This window comes from Egretta garzetta, unplaced genomic scaffold (genome assembly GCF_000687185.1).
Source record: "Egretta garzetta isolate BGI_Z169 unplaced genomic scaffold, ASM68718v1 scaffold491, whole genome shotgun sequence".
NCBI classification, from domain to species: domain Eukaryota; kingdom Metazoa; phylum Chordata; class Aves; order Pelecaniformes; family Ardeidae; genus Egretta; species Egretta garzetta.
The window spans coordinates 135,046-155,611 of record NW_009258684.1 but is presented as its reverse complement, the minus strand read 5'-3'; the positions used below and the strand labels follow the sequence as shown (position 1 = coordinate 155,611).

General features: G+C 40.3%; 1 protein-coding gene across 2 annotated transcripts in view; it reads right to left on the bottom strand.

The window, feature by feature from the left end:
• Window positions 1-5,829: 5,829 nt before the first annotated feature.
• Window positions 5,830-20,566, bottom strand: part of BTBD9 (BTB domain containing 9) — a 133,269-nt gene continuing 118,532 nt past the window's right edge. The window contains exons 10-11 of one of the 2 annotated variants that reach the window (XM_009648961.2): window positions 12,578-12,656; window positions 5,830-7,748 (exon numbers count right to left, since the gene is read on the bottom strand). In XM_009648961.2, coding sequence (XP_009647256.1) covers window positions 7,554-7,748; window positions 12,578-12,656 — 274 coding nt within the window. In that variant the 3' untranslated portion in view covers window positions 5,830-7,553. Of the gene's footprint in view, window positions 7,749-8,425; window positions 8,462-12,577; window positions 12,657-20,566 lie in introns of those variants that run through there. The other variant, XM_035888699.1, reaches the window with a different exon arrangement.

Sequence of the window (20,566 nt, the reverse complement as noted above, 5' to 3'; positions counted from 1 at the left end):
TTCCAGTGCAGGCAATATCATGTTCCTTCAAAAAGCTGAGATCAGAAAGTTGAAGCATTTTCCATATCAGAAGCTGTGCTCCTAAAAAGTGTTTCTTGAAAGAGGCATCAGCATGAGCCTGAATGGGCGCGGCGGCGAGCGCATCCCAGTGCCGTATCCCACCCGAGACAGTGTTCCTGAAAACACAGTCAGGGTCTGGCAGGCCGATCTCGCTGCATACACAGGCACTGAAACAACATCCAAGGACCACGACAAAGCCTGAAAACTTCCGCTGAAACTCGTACCTCTGTTCACAAGAAGGTCTGAGGTAGTTTAGAACCACTCTGCGTTTAGGAAATACGAGAAAGGACAGGGATTCAGCGCACAAAGCTTTCAAGATACAACGGTAATTGCTACAGGGAAGGGGAGCCTAACCATGAAGTTTTATACTCCTGTCTGTCAAGAAAGAGGGGCACTGAGAGAAATGAGGGAAAAAGTTCATGAAAAGCTAAATTTCTATTTACCCCAGCTCCTTAGGTTCAATCGATGATCTTTGAAGGGACACCATGAACATTCACTTCAGAAAGAAAACCAATGGTAATAATGGAATTGAGCAAAGCAGAAAGGAAAGAAAATTTTAGAAGATCTTGGACAAGGCTAACGGACACGGGCACTGAATTGTAACGTGACGCTGTACTTTGCAAAACGCGTCCCCGTGCTCAGTGGGATCTCTGGGTCTCCAGAGAGGTGAAACGCCTTCACGCAGGAACGCTGAGGAGTTCGGAACTCTTCTGAGGTTCTTTTTTGATGATGCAATTTATTGAGAAACCAGCACTGATGTACAACTAATACATGGAGCAACGCACAACGAGCAGGCGTGTGTCTGGTGCATCATGGAGAGAGAGAAATATTACATTTCTATTTAACCTTAACGTAGATAAGCCTCCACAAAGACTGACCTACTACTTAAGATTGTTCTTTTAAGGGTAACAAACAGATTATGGAAGTAAAAGCTCCAAAAGGGCTAATATTTCCCATATCCATAGACAGCCAAATTGAATTTTGCTCACTAGCCTAGTGGTAGTTGCCTTTAAAATCTGATGTGAACAACCAGGAATGAGGATATTTTATTCAGCATATGACAGATAAAAATAAATAAATTTAAAAAATCCTGAACATATCAGGATTTGGAGGAAACTTCCAGGGAATGCAGCAGCAGCAGTGACACGGTGCTAGGTAGGGAGGAAAAGAAAAGGAGTAACAAGCAGATTGGGGGAAGCATGTAGGAAAAAGTAAGAGCTGTGAGGACTGGAGACCAACAGAACTAGCTCAGACCACAAGAATCATATCTTTGTGTTGCTCTTCCCATAAAAACGACTAAAGCCTTGCTCCCTACATTCTGTTCCTCTTTCTTTTAAGCACTCACGTTCAGATGAGTGACAGATTCTTTAACAAAGTCCCCTAAATTAAGAAAAAAAAAAAAAATCCATGTAGAAACACATCTTTGCAAACAGTCACTTCAACTTGGGTAACACATCTGTTTTCTTAGCTGTATGCACACAGAGGCACGCATGCAAGCCTCTCCCCCAAACCGCACCTTGCAACTCCAGCTCTTGCTGCCAAGAGTTTCTGATCGAATCCTCCGAGTCCCACGAACTTTGTATTACTGCATAAAAACATTCACTCAAAGTATTTGCCTCTCAAAATGAGTGACAGAATTCCCGAATTAGAGCCACGTCATGCAACACTGATGCCCTTCTTATTAAAAATGGCATAAACAAACTTACTGAATGACACAAATGGGATCCCGGCCTGGGGAAAGGAGAAGAAATCTGCTCCTGCTCTCCACGGGGAGAACACCTCCCGCCATCATTGCTTCAAAAGCTGTTTCTCAGCGTGACAAATTCCTATGAGAAATTCCTCTGAAGAATTCTACTATCTTTTAGCAGCTGAAAATAAGTAAAAAAACCCCCAACAGACAGCTATAGAAGATGTCAAAAAACCAATTCTGTGGCCTGACCGTGCTTCAAAAGCACAAGCTAAAATTTTACTGCACAGCCAAAAAAATCTTAACATCTTTTGTTAAACGCCTTTATTGGATTCTAGGTATTAACCATAAATCACCTAGCGGCTATAGCTCAGGAGCAGAGAGACAACAGAGAGGCGGTGTAGACCAAAAATGAAGGAAATGAGTTATTTCTGGTAGGCGCGCGAGAAAGAAGCTGCGGTAACTACTATTCACTCGGATTCCATGGCACACAGTTTTAGACGCCCAAGTCCTCATCTGAACAGTAACACTGCTCAACTTGGCATCTCAGGAGCCACCTTTGGACACATCGCATTTGCTGTCAAAGACCATACAGGTCAGTTCTGTAAATTCCCCAGACTACTTAACAGAGACTGAGGCGGTATCTGCTGGTCTTCAGGAGTCACTGGATAATTCTGAAAAACATGAGAAACTGGGCTACCTTCTTTTAACTAAGGGATGGTTGTCTGCACAAAGAGAATAGACGTGCCGAGATGATAAATTATGGAATAGATGAGTAAAAGTTCTAATGAGGAAAGGAACTTCCATTGCACCAACCAGCGCAGCTCTCCTCTTCTACGATAGCCCAGGGCCTAAAGCAGCAGGAGGCGCTGGATGGGTGCTTACGCCTGCGCAGGGTGAAGTCACCACTCATTCAGATTTTTAGCCAAGATAATCTGAACTTCAGTTCCCACGACGTTTATGTAATGGATCAATTATAATTTTTTTCAGAACACTGAGCTGTATTATTCTATCAGGCTGGAAGGAATGGGAAAAGAAGTAACTCTCTGATGCCTGGTTGGGTGATTGTGTCTAACGCCAAGGGTGCGCGGAGCCGATTCTTCGCTTCCGTCCACCATCTGTACATAGCGTAGTAATTAAACACATACAGAATTATAAAACTGGTACGTAGTTATACTGGCAGTCGGTCTATTGGTAAACGACAGATACCTGCAGTTCCCTCATATTATACTACAGTTTTAAATTTGGGCTTTCTTTACCTAAGAAAAGTTGCACGGTGACTTTAAAACTATTTTTCTAGTAAGCATTTTCAACATCACAGGCCCAGCTTCTATCATGGAACACGGGTGGGACTTCAACATCACCTCAGCCAGAGCTTTGCAACGAAGGCTTGTGAAGGGCCAAGGAAAAGCTCGCCGGGTTTTTCTGAGCGGGTAACAAAAGTCATCATATGAAGACTCACTGAAAACCCTGCGAGCCGTAGCACACAAGGTAGCTACGAGGAATATAGGTGTGCTCGTTGGACTGCACCCCCATCTTTATTAACTTGCTCTCTTACACACCTCGCTGCAGCCAAATTGCCAATCATTAACAACGGGGCAAAAGCCAGCGGTGGACCTGCTTGCCCACACCTTGTTCAGACATTTGCACTTTTTAAGCAAGCGTAAGATAGCGTCAGCCTCCTGCCGTATGACAACCGTAGCATTCCACACCCCTGCCTGCACAGATTTTCTTTTTTTTTTTTTTTTTTTTTTTTAGTTTTGGAGCTTTAAAACCTGTTCTAAAGTCAAGCTAAATAATTAGCTACTAACTCAATTTAACACATACATATGAATATTTAGGTACTCCTAAAACTTGACCCAGGACTTTTATTTTTGTAGCCTGAACAAAGCTTTGTGGAGCTTCTATATACAGCTGAGTTTAAGTAGTACAGCTGACAACAACTGGTTCAGAGAGAAGGAAGGATTCTAACCTAAATACACCATTAATTAAGAGATGGGGATGGGAACTGGGCCTCAAGCATCCTCTGGGATCCATGAATTATTATTTCTGAAGCATGGCTTAGTCCTCTGACAACCGATATAATGACATCCAAGCCTAAACATTTACTCTTAAATACATCAAGCCTTACTGGTTCTGATTATTTGCTGACTGCTCCAGCCACAACAACAAAATTACCCATGTTCGCTTGTCCGTCCGACAGTGTATTGACACCTGGCAAAATAGAAGCCAATTAATACTTTCACGGAGAAATGCAATGTATGGCATGTCGACTTTCTGTGAACTCGCATCGAAGTTCTAATTCCTTATTGAGTGTCTCTGAGCGGGCATCGCTGCGTAACCAGAACTACTAACGCGCACACACGACAATCGGACGCGAATGCCGTTACCTCTGCCTTCTGGTTTCCGCACTGACGCTCGTGTGGAAAACATCGCTGAATAATGAGGAGATGCTCGCATGCATTTGGTTGGAAAACTTAATTTACTTAAGAGCGGAACAATTATAGACATCTTTTGCTTTCCTTCATGGAAACCAGCTCTCATCAAGTCAGACGCTAAACGGAAAATTCTCTAATTTAATGTTAACATTAGTAAAGATGAAGATGCATTAAATGAATTTGAATTTTTCAGCAATGCTGAGAAGCACTGAGCTCTTTCATGCGTTGTCATAATAAACAAGAAAAACTGATTTTCATGGGGGAAAAAAAAAGAAATGGAGCTCTAAAGGAAGGAAACTGCAGTGAAGAACAGTTCCTTCCCTAACCAAATTGGTGATTCCTCCTCTGTATTGTCTTTTACATTAGATTCTGATTCACTTCTCTCATTGTAATTCCATTTAACATGCTGTTGGAACTATATAGAGCTGATTGGCAATAGCTTGAAAACAGAGCTGCACAATTTTTGCTCACTTCAGAAATTAATTTTCCCAGATAGATCAGTTTTAAGGAGTTGATATTTGGCCATCCATTTCTGTGAATACAGATCCTCTAAATGCACTTGGAATAAGTTAATTAAATAAAGAGACTTTAGAAAGAGCTTTGTTGAACTCCATATGGGTTGAGCCTAAGTCTGAATTCAAACTATGGAAGAAAAGCTGAGAAAATGAGGCCTGGGGGATTTAAAGATACTAAAGTACTAAATAGAAATAAGGGCTCACTAGTGACAATACAGTTGGTTCCATTACGTAGAAATCTAACAACGGGTCTATTTTATAGCAGTGAATACCCGGTCAGTTCTGCTCTAACCCTGTTGCAAATAAAATATGAGTAAGTGATAAGGCAGTTCTGAATAACGACAGCATTTCATCACTCGGATAAACTTGACATTAAGCCATAACAGCACAACTTAATTCGACTGAAAGGAAAAAAAAAAAAAAAAAAAAGAGGAAAAAAGAAAAAATATTTCAGAAGAAAGTACAAGAACTACATCTGAAATTCGGAGTCAATAAATACAGACAATAATTAGAAAGAATGAGAAAAAGCACACGAAACCACAATTCTGTGTAGTACCTTCCTTTGTCACTAGTAATATGTTCCTGACACCACGTTTACGACAGAGACCCATACATACATTAGGGACGTTTGTAGGCGGGTAGCGTTAGAAGACCCAGCAGAGTTCAGGTCTCTATAATGGTGACTACTAAAGACTACCAGCTAGGAAGTTATGCCTTGTGCTTATCCACAGCTTGAGAAAAGCAAACTTGTTTGATCAAGCTGCAAAGAAATACCACCACAGACACAGAAGGACTTCCCTGCCGCAGACAAGACGTTCCATGCATCTCAGTGGTTCCAGCACGGATTGTAGCCAGAACAGAAAAGTTTTCTGGTTTTACTTTCCAAAGGGGGAAAAAAAAAAAAAAAAAAAAAAAAAATCCAACTTTTTGGACCTATACTTAAAGAGAGTTGTGTCCCCAGTAGCTGGTCTCAATTCTTTCATGCCTCGAAGGCCGTTAAGCTGTAAGGTAATCAGCACCCCAGACGAAGAGGCCGTCAGGAGCAGCACCCTGCCCCCAAACTCCAGCCCGGCCGGGGCAGCTGTGGCACACATTATAAGCTGTACAGAACGCAACGGGCACGCATCTTCACCGACAGACATTCACGAGTCAGAAGACAGCGGTGGGAAGGGAGGGGGCTGTATGCAAATGTCAGAACTCAACTGCAGCTTGGCAATGAAAAATACTGTAATATTGTTGATAAAGCCTAATGAATTTTATTTGAAACAAGAAAAAGGAAGCTTTTCTCCTTCAAAGCTTCTACTGATTCATTGCTACCACTTGTTATATTTCTTCCTGGTTTTAGCACTACCAGTATCCAACAGGGAAATTCTTTCAAATTAAGTAGTGTGATAAATTAACATACTATTTGCTATGTTGATATAACTCATTTTATCACTATAGTTATGCAAAGGAGAACCGTATTTATCCTACACTAGATTTGTTTTCTTCTGACAAGGCTATTTGTCACCACAGGAAATTCCAAGTTCATAAAGCTGGATAGCTGACATTTCCAGTATAATATACTTTGCGAGGAGTAACAACCCTCCTAATCAATTTTGCCAGTTACATCAGCATTTGTCTTAATACGAAATCACTTTATCCCATACTGAAAGACCAACGTGGAGCTCTTCTCAAAGTCACGTAGACCTGGAGGGTAAGAGACTGCGTCATCATCAGCGTGGAAAGACCTAGAATAAACAAAGCAGCAGGCGACGTCATCCAGACAGACATAGATGGATAAGGAATTCTGTGATTGTAAAGTAAGAGCCAGATCTTTTACAATACCGTGTAAAACCATCATCTTTTATGAAGATTGTGAGAAAAGTTTATGCACACACCGCCTTTGAATTTTTAGCTCCAGATTGTAAAACATTTTTTTTTCTTGGGAAAAAGTAAGTGTCTGCAAATTCTTTTTGTATTCTGCTTGTCAGCGACCAGATGCAGTTCTCCTTTTCTAAAGCAAACAGTTCTGATCATCTGTTGCAAGTTTTCTTAGAAATACAGGTAAAATTTAAGCAATCATATTCAGGAGTGGAAAACATGGTTTTCTTCAAGACGGATGCTTGATTTAGGAATTTCCTTTCTGAGTTTAAGAAATGATAATTTTGTACTTTGAAAAGTCAACTAAGGTCAAGATTAATATCGCATCCGTTAATTAGTTTGTTGATATCATGAAGGCTTTTCTTGTCATCCCACTGATGAATGAGGGAAATTTGCACCTCAGCAGGTAAACATGTTTGATACTTCCTTAATCTACTGCACAGCATTTGCTGCAGCCCAAAATAAGAGACAAAGTGAAATAGAGAGTCAAAACAATTTAGAAAACAGATTACTAGTCACAAAGGAATATGAATGAAGAATAACTTTTAAAAATAACATATATTCTGGACTGACGTGTTCCATAAACATTTTCTTTGCTAATGGAAGCCTTCAGGGAACAAATACTTATTTCATATGCTTTCCATTCTGCTCGAGTCATTTTAGATTTCCACTGTAGCTTTGCCTTTTATTTCCTTCTGTTCTCCTTGCCTTGGTTAGATTAGAGAGGTAGGGTGTTAATGGGGTACTTGATGAAGATTGAAGATCTATTTTCTCCCCCCTTGGAGACCAGCCTGATTTGAACAAATTGAGGAGAGTGAAGCAGTCTCTTCACGTCCTTGGGAAAAGCCTTTTCCATCTCAGCATTTCCAGCTTTCAGACATGGTCCCCATTGTTCACAGAGAAAAAGAAAGAAAAGGTGCCAGCACAAGAAGGTTCTGAATCATTTCATGTAACGTCAGCAGGGCTGCAAAAGCTCCCTTTCAATCTCCTTTACGGTTGGTGAGCATGTGAACGCGAGGTGGATCCAGGAGGGGAATGCAGGGAACTAGTGCTTGCAGCTCGAACAGGGCGAGAAACAAGCTGTTGTCCACCAGTCCCCACCTCTGTTGTTGCCACTTCCTTACTACACTCATCCTTGTGGGTACTGTTTTGTGCTGGGCACTCAAAATGCACACAGTGAAACACCTGGAGGGAACAAAAAATGAAGATAAAGCAAAACGATTAAATGCTGGCAAAAGCATGATCAAAGTAAGAGGAAGTTTATATGGAAGTATGCAGACCAGAGCAGTGCCAAAGTACTTAGTCAAATCAGAACGTTGCACCATGAGGTCAGAAACATCTGCCCGTGGGCCACGAACAAGTGATCCAAGTGGAGCAAGTGAAGGCCTTCAAATTGTACCAACCTTTACATATGGCACTAAAAATCAGCAAGGTTCCAAAGTGGGTAAGAGATATTTGTAAGTGATTTTTTTTTTTTTCTTTGCCAAGTAGCATAAATACATGCTATCGGATGACAACAACAATTATATTAATTGTCTTAAACGCGTCTTATGATCTAATTACTTCCTCAAAAGATTGAATGTTCATACAGGCTAGAAATGAAATCGAAATCATTACCAATATGATTCTATTTCAAGATTGCCCTCTGCTGTAACAGCAATGGTAGCTCTCCAGACATATCCTGGAGCATCAGAAAGGCGTTCAGAGTACCCAAGGAGGCTGCTGCTTCATCAGCTGAAATATTTCATTTCAAACAGTGATCATTTTCTGATGTTTCAAACAATACCCGAGACCACTGTACCGGTGACTGCATCTTAGAGTAAGAGGACCATCTGTTTAAGCATTTTTTTCCAATTTATTTTCTACTTTACTTACTCTTCTACTTGTTCTTGAAGTGCCTGGGAGGAGAAGGGGGAAGAACTCTTTAAAATGGTTACAAAACTTCTTTCCACATGATTTCTCATTGCTACAAATTGCAAAGCTCTGACACATACTAACCAAATACATCTTTTCTTACACTGATTTTCAATTTGTGATTTTCTCAGGCACCGAAGTTTTACAGCTCAAGCTTGATGAACATTAGAAACTGAATTTTTTAAAATTATTCTTTTAACTTAATTTTGTATGCTTTTATGATATCTTCTATCATTCTTCTTGCAAGTAGATCATGTCTTCAAAGCTCTTCTCGCAAACAAAGGTAATCTCTTCTAATCTTAACTGCCCTTTCAAGTTAATGTGGGCAAAAGCAAATACCATAAACAAGACATGGGTATAGTACATGTTCATACAATACTACAGAATATTGTATTTTCTATCCTTTCTTCAATACGACCCAAAATCCTATTATTCTTTTTGACCATCCCTGCTCAAGTGCACACTGAGCAGATGTCTGCAATGACATGTCTGCAATAGCCTCCGCGTCTTTTCTGAGGAGGGAGCCAGTTAATTCAAATTCTGACAGCACACAGGAAACGAATAAAAAAGAAAACCAAAACATTCACAGTCACTGGTGGGTTTTTTTTTTTTATTCCCATTGTATCTTCTTGTCCCTCTCAGCGTAAGAATTCTTGCAGTTCTCTCTACAGATACATAGCGATGCATGTTTATATTTCTCTCCATACACGAATGCTCACCTAAAGATGTATCGCTATGCCTTTCTACATACACATGTGACAGATTACAGATCTATACCTGTACCCACGCATACACACAGGCACAAAACGTTTTTTTCTCTGCATTGCTTCTGGTGAGGTTTTTTGGTTTTTTTTTTCCTAAAGCTGAACTAATTTCTACAGTGGCATGAATTCTCTCCATCTGTTACAGTTCTGGAGAAGCCAATTTTTGCATTCGGCGACACTTCTTGAGAAGCCCCTTTTCTACCCAGCCCTGCTCCCATGTTTTTTAAAGGAACAGCGAGCGCCATTTTTCCAGCTGCATTTATCAGCGTCAGGATTTGCAGAAAAGAACTTTGTCTCATCAGTGCACCTCTGTAAGCCACCGCTTTCCTTGAAAGCCAGCACAGTCTAATGAATGGACGGAGGTCTCCAAGTCAGAAGATTCCACAATTCCACTGTATCCCGCACCAACAGCGTTTCTTATTTAAACCTTCACTTTACGCAGTGATGCATGCTTTTTCTTTAATATAGTATGGATACCACTGAAATTTAGCTAATATTAGTCTATAAAATCTGAAGTACCCGATTTTTAAATGGTAACTTTCATTTTTACCGGTTCTTTCATACTGAATGCTTCACACTGAAGTCAGCATCTGGCACATTAACACGCCTGGGAATTTCCAACATTATTTTCAGTTCCTCTGCCACTTCAACATAGAGAGAATACAGCTTGTGACAGAAACAGAGGATGGGGAAGCACAACTGAGCTCATCTGCTTCATCCGATGTCGGAATGATGTATTTCAGATCAGTATTACTAAAACAAACAATCCTGCCTGTGTTTCTCTCAAAAGGCAGAGATCGTCCTCTGATCAACGGCACGCTCAGGGGTATTTTAAGAAAGGTCCGACGTACAAAGCAGGAAGGCCAAGCACATATACACTGGTGCAGTAATCTGTAAGATAAAGCTCTCACATTAGCAACTAGGTGTCCTTTCCAGGTCAGTAATACTGAAGAGGAATAACAAGATAAAACTTACACAGTCAAAGCACCAGGTGACCTGTCTGACAAATAAATGATGGCAAGGATTAAGGAAAAATTATCTTTTTCTTTGTAAAAGTAGGATGACTGGAAGCTCAGGAAAAAAAAAAAAGTTGCACTTCTATCATGTTCTAACGTACCAAAAAATATTCAAATATTAGGTCAAAAAAATCTGTGAATATCATGTCTTTCCAAACTTGGAAAACACGGTAGAGATGAGTTTAAAAGATTAAATCATTCACAACATGGAGAAATTTTACGGGGTTTTTTGCAATTCCAAAAATCAGCTCTTCTCTTTGGAAAGTCTAGATTGTGCTTCAAAGCTATGTGTCTGTAGAAGAGAGGTAGGGAATATTTTTGCACCTATTACAGTAAAACTCCTTAATGAGAATATGCTGCCATTAGCATCTTTTCCTTAAAACGAGATCGGTTTGACAGAAAATACAACCAGCTGTGGGCAAATAATCCTGGAAACTGCTTGTGTTCTTAGTGCAGAGACCACCGAGACTACAGACTCCAGAACAAATCACGACTTTGGTTACACTGTTATCATATAAATTGGAAGTATGAAAAATATCTTGCTGCCTTCTTTCGAAAATGAAAATGTATGACAAAATGTTACAGAACATCTGTTTAATACGTATATAAAAAATGTGATTTCATAATATGTGCATGCTGATAATGTTCTTCCTCTACAAGCTTTATGAAAAATCGTTTTTTTTAAAAAAGAAAAAAAAGGGGGGGGGTACAGATTTTAAAGACAAAAGAGGAAAGGACCTAGAACAGCAGCATGTGTTTATAGTTCCACTGAGCCTCTACATGAAGAGCTATAACCTCAATTTGCACATACTGATCTTCAGTATAGTTATGCAGTGCTCCATAGAAATAACTACTATTAAATTCCTTAGAAACATTAACCAATTTGAAATTAGAATTATGTTCAAAAGCCCATTACTCTTCTGGGCTTAAAGTTACCTTTAAGAATTAAAAGTTGGAGGTAATGTTTTTTTTGTAGGCTGATTTGCTAAGTTTATTAAAAAAGAATGAGAAGCATTGCGTGAAGAGATGAGAACTTACAGAGACTGGCATGAGAGCAAACAAGACTGTCTATATGGATCAGGAATGGAAAAGGCCTTCTTCATGCCTGTACAGCAACCCTGGGGGCAGCTTCTGGTTCTGTATTTCTAAGAACTCACTGATTAAGGCTGAACCAACCGTACACCACAAGAGACAGTGCTTAGGACAAAAATAAATAAATAAATAAATTGTATTCCCAGTTCAGTTGATTGGTCAGCTTCTTTCCAGCTGTCTGCTGAGAACTGCTGACATCTGGTGGTGCGTACGTTTGCAATAATGGCTCTAATATTGCACATAAACAGTGCTATTTGACAATTCTTCCAATGCTTATAAACCAGCAACCCCCATGCTAAATATGATCAGAAATCCTGACTCCTAGAGTTGACAAATTCTAATTACTAAAAGCGCCTTCCAAAGTTCCCTGGGAAGTGTGAAAGTACACTGTTTTGTGGTGAGCTACACGTGTGGGATGTAGACATGCATGCATACAGACAGAAGCAGCAGCTTTTGATGCCTCTTATAATCTCGTCGTACAAGGGCCTGATCTCATAAAGACTTACATATATTCGTAAATTCACATACTGTAAATTGTTTCACTGAAGTCAGCTATAAAACCTGGACTCCATCTGAGACAAAACACAACAATTATGGAAGACGGAAGCACGGGCAAACAGAGGACGATATTGCACTTGGTCAGCTAGGGCAAAATATATTTTTTCTATAGAAAATGAATTGAAAAAAATCTCTTGGTTTAGCCACTGATTTACCAGGTATGAAAATTAATTATAAGAGAACCTTATGCAAGTAAGATTTTCTTATGAAGAATGAGATTTTTTTCTTATGTTTTATTCATTACAAAGTTCATATAAAGGTGATAAACCCAAGTAATCAGAGCCTATACACCTTTCTCTAGTGCACTCAAATGGTCTTTTCATCATTCATCAAAATAAGCATCAATTTAAAACCAAACCAAACAGGAATGTTGGATGGCACGGTGGAAAGGTCAAATCCAGAAACACTTTACTGTACTTTGTCTGTAAAACCCCCAAAATATCCCCCAGACTGGCAACAGCCCTTCAACTCTGCAGGGAAGACGATGACACCGTTCACAAATACCCAAATAAGAAAAGCACGCATTCTTATTTTGCTAGATTGCCAGAGCAAAAAAAAAAAAAATGAAGCAAGGACATTTTAGAAGGCATTAGCAATTTCATTGCAAGATATGAAAAACTGTACCATCATATATTCATGAAGAACACAGGTTTTCTTCCAAGTTCCTTACCTCATTAGCTGTGTTGTGAGTTCCGACTATTCTGATAAAAGATGCGGGCTGCTTATCGAAAGTGATTGTTTGCCAGGATCTACAAAACAATTCCAGAAAGACGTACAAATATTAAACACGGTCACAACAGCTCGCAGTAACACAGACAGAGAATCCATTCAAGTGACAGTACGTGCTATTATCACTTCACAGGGCAAACAGAGAAACACTTTTCATCACCTGAATTTCCAGCACTCCTTGTTCATTTTTATTTTTAAGTGCCTTGACTCTGCTTATGTATTTTCATACATACCTTATACTACTATAATCTGTGTGCAGGAACAAGATACTATTGCTGGAAGTTAAGAAAATGGTAAAAGAAAAAAATCAAAGTCTAAAATCCTTGACTAACATTGACTATATTAGATAAACAAAAGATCAGATAAAGAAAAGTAAATGCATCTATCTGTTAAGTACTCATGAGAAATCACCAGAGCTTGGTTAAAGAAAATTAGAGCTCTAGGGAAAAAAACCCACCCAAAAACTCAAATAAACTCTTCCCATTCTAAGTGGACCAGCGAAGGCAGAGGAGCCAAGCTTCCCTTGTGTGGGCCAAGGTCCTTCCAGTAAATTATGAATGGCATTAAAGCATTCCAGTCGTGAGGATTTCCCCATCCTGACACAGAGGCAGTGGGGAGAGCAGACCACCCCCCAGCACTGGAGTATAACTTTTTGGGCTAGACTGAGAACACTAGAGGTAGACTGGGACCACTATAATCTTCCTTCCTCATCCATACGCTTCTGATCTGGGTGAGGTACATCATCTCAAGTAGCCTAATATACAGCAGGAAAGGGACGCCAATTCCTACCACACCTTTGTGCTTACAGAACACACCAACAGTAAAATAGAAGGAAAAAAAAAAAAAGACTATTAGGAACTAGAGATTTCAGTTTGTTGCCAGTTTTCCACTACAGTAGATTAGTACTTGAACACATTAGAATTTAAATTATTTTATATTCATAAAATATGAAAGCTCGGCACAGAATTTAACTTTTCAGCAAAACTAGACTGTCACACAAGGCTGCAGAAATAAAACGTAGTTAAGTTTAACTTGATTAACTCACTACAGAAGAAAAACACCAGATAGTTTTCCTGAATGCGTTCAGAATACCTTCAGTAGCGTTCATATAAGAAACAAGGGACCGCAGCAAAACTGGAATAAAACACCACTCGCCCCCAGCAGCCTACCCAAAGCCTGGCAGTGCCAACAGCTTGGGTGCTGACTGTCAGGGACCTCAATTTTCCCGGAGTGGGAAAAACTCTTGGTCACAAATGTAGCATTTCTGGGTTTAATTTAGTCGACTATTACTTTTATATCAGGGCTGTCAGGTTATATTTGCTTAAAGAAGATTATGAGCCCAATCAAGACCTAATTTCAAGTCGTTTACTGGTATTACTGCATGAAGTAATGGACATAATTAGAGTTACTCATCATAATAGAAAGGTGCGGTCTGCGTCAGGCCTCAGAGGTACAGCACTTATCTATCTAATGGTTTATTTATATCCCTTATGTGGTGGCTATGTCCTTACTTTAAAGCTCAGGCTGTTTGAGCTCTAAATAAAATATAAAATGAGAATGGACTATTTTGTTGACTGTCTCAAGAGCTGAAAGATTGCTCTGATTTCAATGTTTTCTCCCCCCGAAACAGGAGACCAATTCTTCTGGAGTTTCCTTCCCAAATTACTCTAGTACAGCCAGCCAGTTAATCTTCATGGCCAAACGGAACTTGTTACCTTGAGGTATAGAGTCCCAAAGATGAGTGGCTGGGAGAATCAGATGATTGCAGCACTACTTCTCATCACGCAGTTCGCATTATGCACATGCTTTCACATTTACACGCGCACACTTTACGCAGGGAGAGTGACGACGTAAAAATCCGATTTCTGTATCTAGTGATTTGGGAAATATTCTAAAGCTATTCTAAATAAAAGAATTCCTAAAGGAGCCATTAAGAACAGCCTATGCCTTCCTAGCTTCTCAGGCAGAGTTTGTGTTCTGTGACAAAAAACCAGGTTAATTAGGGATCGCAGAAGAGAATATAAGTGGGTCTGTACTGGTTTAGGGTGCTTCTGAGCGCTGGTCAAATACACACTGCAAGATTTCAGTGCGGATTTCCCAGAGATGGCAGTAAATGCCTCTGTCTGTCCTGTGATGTGACAGCAAGGAAGCCGACACATCTATCTGGGAATACAGCTGAAGAGCGTGACGGATACTGAGGTTGAGAAAAAGGCCTCTGAAGATCCATTTGACAACAGACTTCTAGATCAGCTCCTCCAGGAAGCTCCAAAGTTCTTCCACTTCCCACTGCCTTACAAGTCCTTCCTTTCTGCTACAATGCTGTTATTAGGATTGGACTATAATTACCCTTTTAATAATATTAAAACATGAGAGAAAACAGTGAAAAAAATCCTTGAGGATGTGAGACTTGAAGGGAAATAGGGTTTTCAATAAATTAAGTCCTAAGAATATTTACTGGTTTGGTATGTGCCCATTTTAGTCCCTTCCCGTTGGAAAAAGAAAGTCAAAATTATAGAGTTTGCAGAAGAGATACTAAAATTCAAATTATTAAAATTCAAGAATATTGCCACTGAAGGATTAGTACTTGATGGGACAATGAGAAAGTTAGGTCTCTTAGTTTATTCCCTTCGTAAAAAGGAAAAAAACAAAGTAGAAGAAAACCCAAATGGATTTGGAAAAAGTCACTTTTGAAATAAGCAAGGCAAACCTTCTTCACTAGAAAGTTGCACTGATTTCAACTCTAATGGTACGTTTGAGAACGCTGCTATATACAAAGCAATACCTCCCCAGTACAGATATAATTATGCAGCAGAGAGATAATTTATGCGGTGTAACTATGCCCATATGGGAAGAGAGATTACTGACAGAACGTTATCAAGGCATATCTGCCCGCTTTTTGTATTTTTTGCTGATATAACAAAGTCAGTAAGACTTCTATTTAGGTCCTAACCATTATTCAGTGGTGTTCCTCCATTAAATTAAAGATGCCATAGGTAAGCCTTAAGTTTCTTTTTAATCTTCTTTTACTACTAGTTATCTCTTCTGGGGCTATTGTAACAATTTCAGTTTCTCTGTACAAATTTTATTTTGCAAATTATTTTGTAGTGATGCCATGCTCTATGTGCTTATTTTATATTTTCCTCACGAGAGCTAGTCTTTCTATCCTCAAGACCGCTTTTGATGGCCTTTACAAAAATTTCCTCCAAACTTTATATATAGCTCTGTTATTGATTCATACATAAGTCACTGTATTCTGGGAACAGCAGCGTTGAAACATATCAAAAGCACCTCATTTTTGGTCTGGGATTAGACACTTCATAGAATCACAGAATGGTTTGGGTGGGAAGGGACCCCTAGAGCCCACCCAGCCCAACCCCCCTGCAGGGAGCAGGGACACCGCTAACCACATCAGGGTGCTCACCGCCCCGGCCGACCTGGGCACTTCTGTGTAATAGATGCCATTCTTTTACCTCTACTCCCCATATGCCAAGCAAACAAATCCTTCAAGCTGGTGCCAACACTTTCACCTTCTTTACCTAGGACACGCTCATAAAGAAGCTATCAGAATTTACTTCTCCCATAAACCGACATTGTTGTCTTTGGACTTTCTGTATCTCTGTGCTCCTTATTAGCAACCCTATAACAAATTGATTTTCAGGGTTTAGCTCTTTTAATCATTCAGGAAGTGTTGATCTTTTTTTCTGCTTTCACACCTGTCTTGCTGGTTGAGGCGTTTCAGATTTGCTGCTCAATCTGCAGTGGTGCTGGTCATTGCTTTCACAACAGAAATAACCACTTACCTCAAGCTGAGGTTTACATCTCCAAGAGACGACTCGGGACTAGCAGCCTACTCAGATTTATACCGGGGTCCTCAAGCTGAAATGCAGTACTACAAGCTGTTTGGCTAGCAAAGGTCCCCTGATACCACAGCTCCATTTTCCAAAAGAAATTAGCCTTGTTACAGTCCTACAGTGTTTTATTTAACACTCTACATCTCACCTCAGCCACCTGACTTCTAACTCTCTCGTTCTGCCCGACTCCCCTAAGGAGATGCAGTAATTGATGATTAGCATTCCAAAGCCATGCTTGCATCCTGTGAGCCTGTCATATTTAATTACATTTTAACTATATTCGTCTTCTATAATAGCCCGAACATAATTTAGATAATTATCTTTTGCTCTCTTATTCTCTGACTCTGCCCGTCTCACTTAGAGCTCCTTGCAATGAAAATCACTTTCTCTGCTCAAACATATAAACAGGCTCTTGGGCCAAGTGCTTTCCTCTCTCCAACAGCAACAGCTGTCACTGAACACTCAATGGCTTTGTGCATCCCGCAATCTCCTCACCATATTCTATTCAGAGGAAGAAGAAAATCATTAGAAGAAACCCCTCCACTTCCATGTTTCTTCCTGTCTTGTTCTTTATCAGGCTATTGCGAGAAGAATGCAAGAAGTGCTGATGTCCAGGTAAATGAGAAGAATAGCCTGCTATTGCTTAAGCTATCTATAGCTCCAACATAGCAATTTACCTCTTAAAGAATTTAATGGCTTTTCGCAACATTTGGAAGCCTTGCCTAGTTATTTCTATGAAAAGCTGCTATCTTTCTAAAGATTTATTACATATAATAGGATATAAATAGTGACTCTTCCCTGCTGTTTCCTTCTCTTCCAGAAAGAACAAATTAAGAAAGAAGTGGAAGCTTATCTTTTATTGAGGTTTTCTGGCACTACAGAATACTACCACACTGTGGGATCACCAGCGCAGCACTGATTATAGCTGAAACCAAATTCAGGCCAAAGACGTAAGAGGAAAGAGAAAGCTGTTACATGTAACTAACATAGATCAAGCTGTAATAACCATATCATCTTCCTAGCACGGTGTCCTGGTTTCGGCTGGGATAGAGTTAATTTTCTTCCTAGTAGCCAGCATAGTGCTGTGTTTTGGATTTAGTACTACAAGAATGTTGATAACACACTGATGTTTTTAGTTGTTGCTCAGTAGTGCTCAGACTACTCAAGGACTTTTTGAGCTTCTCCTGCTCGGCCAGGTGCATAACTGATGGCGTTTGTCTTCCCAAGTCACCGTTACACATGATGGAGCCCGGCTTTCCTGGAGAAGGCTGGACACCAGCCTGCTGGTGGGAAGCAGAGAATGAATCTCTTGTTTTGCTTTGCTTGCATGTGTGGCTTTTGCTTTCCCTATTAAACTGCCTTTGTCTTGACCCAAGAGTTTTCTCATTTTTGCTCTTCTGATCCTCTCCCCCAGCCCGCTGCAGGGGGAGTGGGCAAGTGGCTGCGTGGTACTTGGGTTGCCAGCCGGGTTAAACCACGACACACAGCTTGCTTTAGGCTAAGCACGCCCATTTTGTGCACGCGCTTGTGCCCCCTCGCTCTCCAAGGTGACGTACAACCTCCACTTTTTGTTCCTCGCTCCGAGCAGAAAAGCAAAGCAGAGCTGGAAGCAGATGTGGAAATGAACAGCACACCCTGAAGAACGTCAGTAACCAGCGAGTAACCCCCATTTTGCTTTCTAATCCTTGTCCACAAATGCCTCGTTCCACAGTCAGTGACAAAACACTTCTTCGCTTATTTGGATGTGGGCTTTTCCCAACTGTGACTACATTTTTTATTTTTTTTTTTTAATGAGATACAGCATTCATTATGATGGAATAGCGAGGAGCTATTTGGAAAAGCAGATGACAGGAAAAGGAAAGAAGGGCTGTGTTGTCTTCCCATACGTCAGTCCGATGACTGCACTGATGTAAACAAGACAGCAACTAGCGTGCGATGCTGCCAAACAAAAACCTGCGTGCACACATAAGCAAGCCAAGTGAGACTCCAGAAGTGCCGTACTACATTCTGCACGATGTGTGTTACACCCCTTGCTTTATTAATTAATACCATACTAACCTCTAGTATGGACTATCTCCAAAATAAACATAGAAGCATGCACTAAAAATGCTGTAACAGTTATTGTTATACGGACATTTTTCTTTATAAAATACCCAAAAGGTCTACAGCTACCTTATAAATTGCCTATAGAAAACTTCTTTTCCACCATAACAGTACTAAACAACAAAGTGGGCTTGTTCAGCCTGAAGAAGAGAAGACTGAGAGGGGATCTCATCAACGCATACAAATATCTTAAGGGCGGAAGTCAAGAGGATGGAGGCAGTCTGTTTGCAGTGGTGTCCAGCGACAGGACTAGGGGCAATGGATGCAAACTGAAACACGAGAGGTTTCAGTTGAATATGAGGAAGAACTTCTTCACTCTGAGGGTGGCAGAGCACTGGAACAGGCTGCCCAGGGAGGTTGTGGAGTCTCCTTCTCTGGAGATATTCAAAGCCCGCCTGGATGAAGTCCTGTGTAGCATGCTCTAGGTGAGCCTGCTTTAGCAGGGGGGTTGGACTAGATGATCTCCTGAGGTCCCTTCCAACCCTTACGATTCTGTGTGTGTGAAGTGAAGAAATGCTCCCTCTCCTGTTAAAGCTGTAATTTAACAGACTATTTCGGAGGGTCAGACCCATAAAGCAGAGAAGTCAAACTGGGTGGCTGGCTCAGCCACCCCCTTCCACCCAGCCTCCCAAGCCACTGAGGGGGAAGACAAAGTATGAGAAAGAAAATATTGGAGGTCAATCAAAGGTCACATACAGTTTGATTTTTAAATTAAAAGTCAAATTAAGTGCAGTGGTATCCTTGGTCTACCTCAGCTAAAAACTGAGACCCCAAACTGAGATTCCACCTATTCTGCTGTCACCATGACAGCACCCTCTCCAAAGGTGGCCCGACAAACGTGGTACTTGCAAGGAAGCTGTGAGCTAGAAGTAACAGCTCTCTCTCTGCAGCTCTCAGAGACAGAGGCAAAACTCACCTAATATTTATGCTACAGTCCGCCGATGACATAGCAAATATACTTTATCCAGTCTAGTAAGGGAAAAAACCCTCAAAAGGTCTTGAAGTACTAATGGCAGAGGTAATAAAAACAGTTAAGAGAAATATGAAAGTCTAGACAAAACGTGAGATAACAAATACTAAAAAATCACAGTATTTATTACATAATGGCTTTATATACTGACAAGTAAAAATAGGTATTCCCACCTTTGGGGAAAACACCCCTCAAGTTTTTCTTCTAAATATACGTCCCATAAGAAACACATAATTCTGAAAGCATAAGGAACACATAATTCTGAAAGCACCTGAACACAATTTGTAGTTACTTCTGCCCTGTGACTGATCCCTCCCACCAATCCAAACAAAATATCTGTCCTCTGTAATAACACTTTAGTAAACTGCTATCAATGTTTTCTTGCGTATGATTTATCGTTGAAACCAAATGCGGGCTTGATAAAGCAGACCCATTAGAATAAAAATTCTGACACAGAATAGATTTAATGAAGTCTATACCTGACATCTTTATAAAGCTTCTAATGTAAAGGCTCCTTATAGTTAACCCCTGCTTTCACAGCCTCAGTGCTGACATTTTTGCTGTTTTAGAAAAAAATATTACATAAAGAAAATGTTAAAATACAGTCAAACTGAGCAACGGTAAAACTGAATGTAGTAATTATTTTTCTAACTAAATGTACTAACCCATTTTCAAATATATCCACATGCCAATGTAGGCAACCAGTAGCATGTTTGTACTGCGTAAGCTTTGTAATCATGTCATTTAGCTTGCTCACACATTTTTTCAATTTCAACAGATTGTCTTCCTGTACTTCCAGAAATATGGCTTATAGTTAAAAATCTTACACAAAATGCAATTATTAGCAATTCGCTGGCAACTGTCTGGCAGGACTCCACAAGCCCCATTTCTATGCCGTAGCAAGATCTGTGCATGTAGTATCTACACCTACACCACTGGGGGACGGTAGTGGTGGCGGACGCAGCTGAGAACTCGAGTAACATGACCTAGGAGTTCATCTGACGTA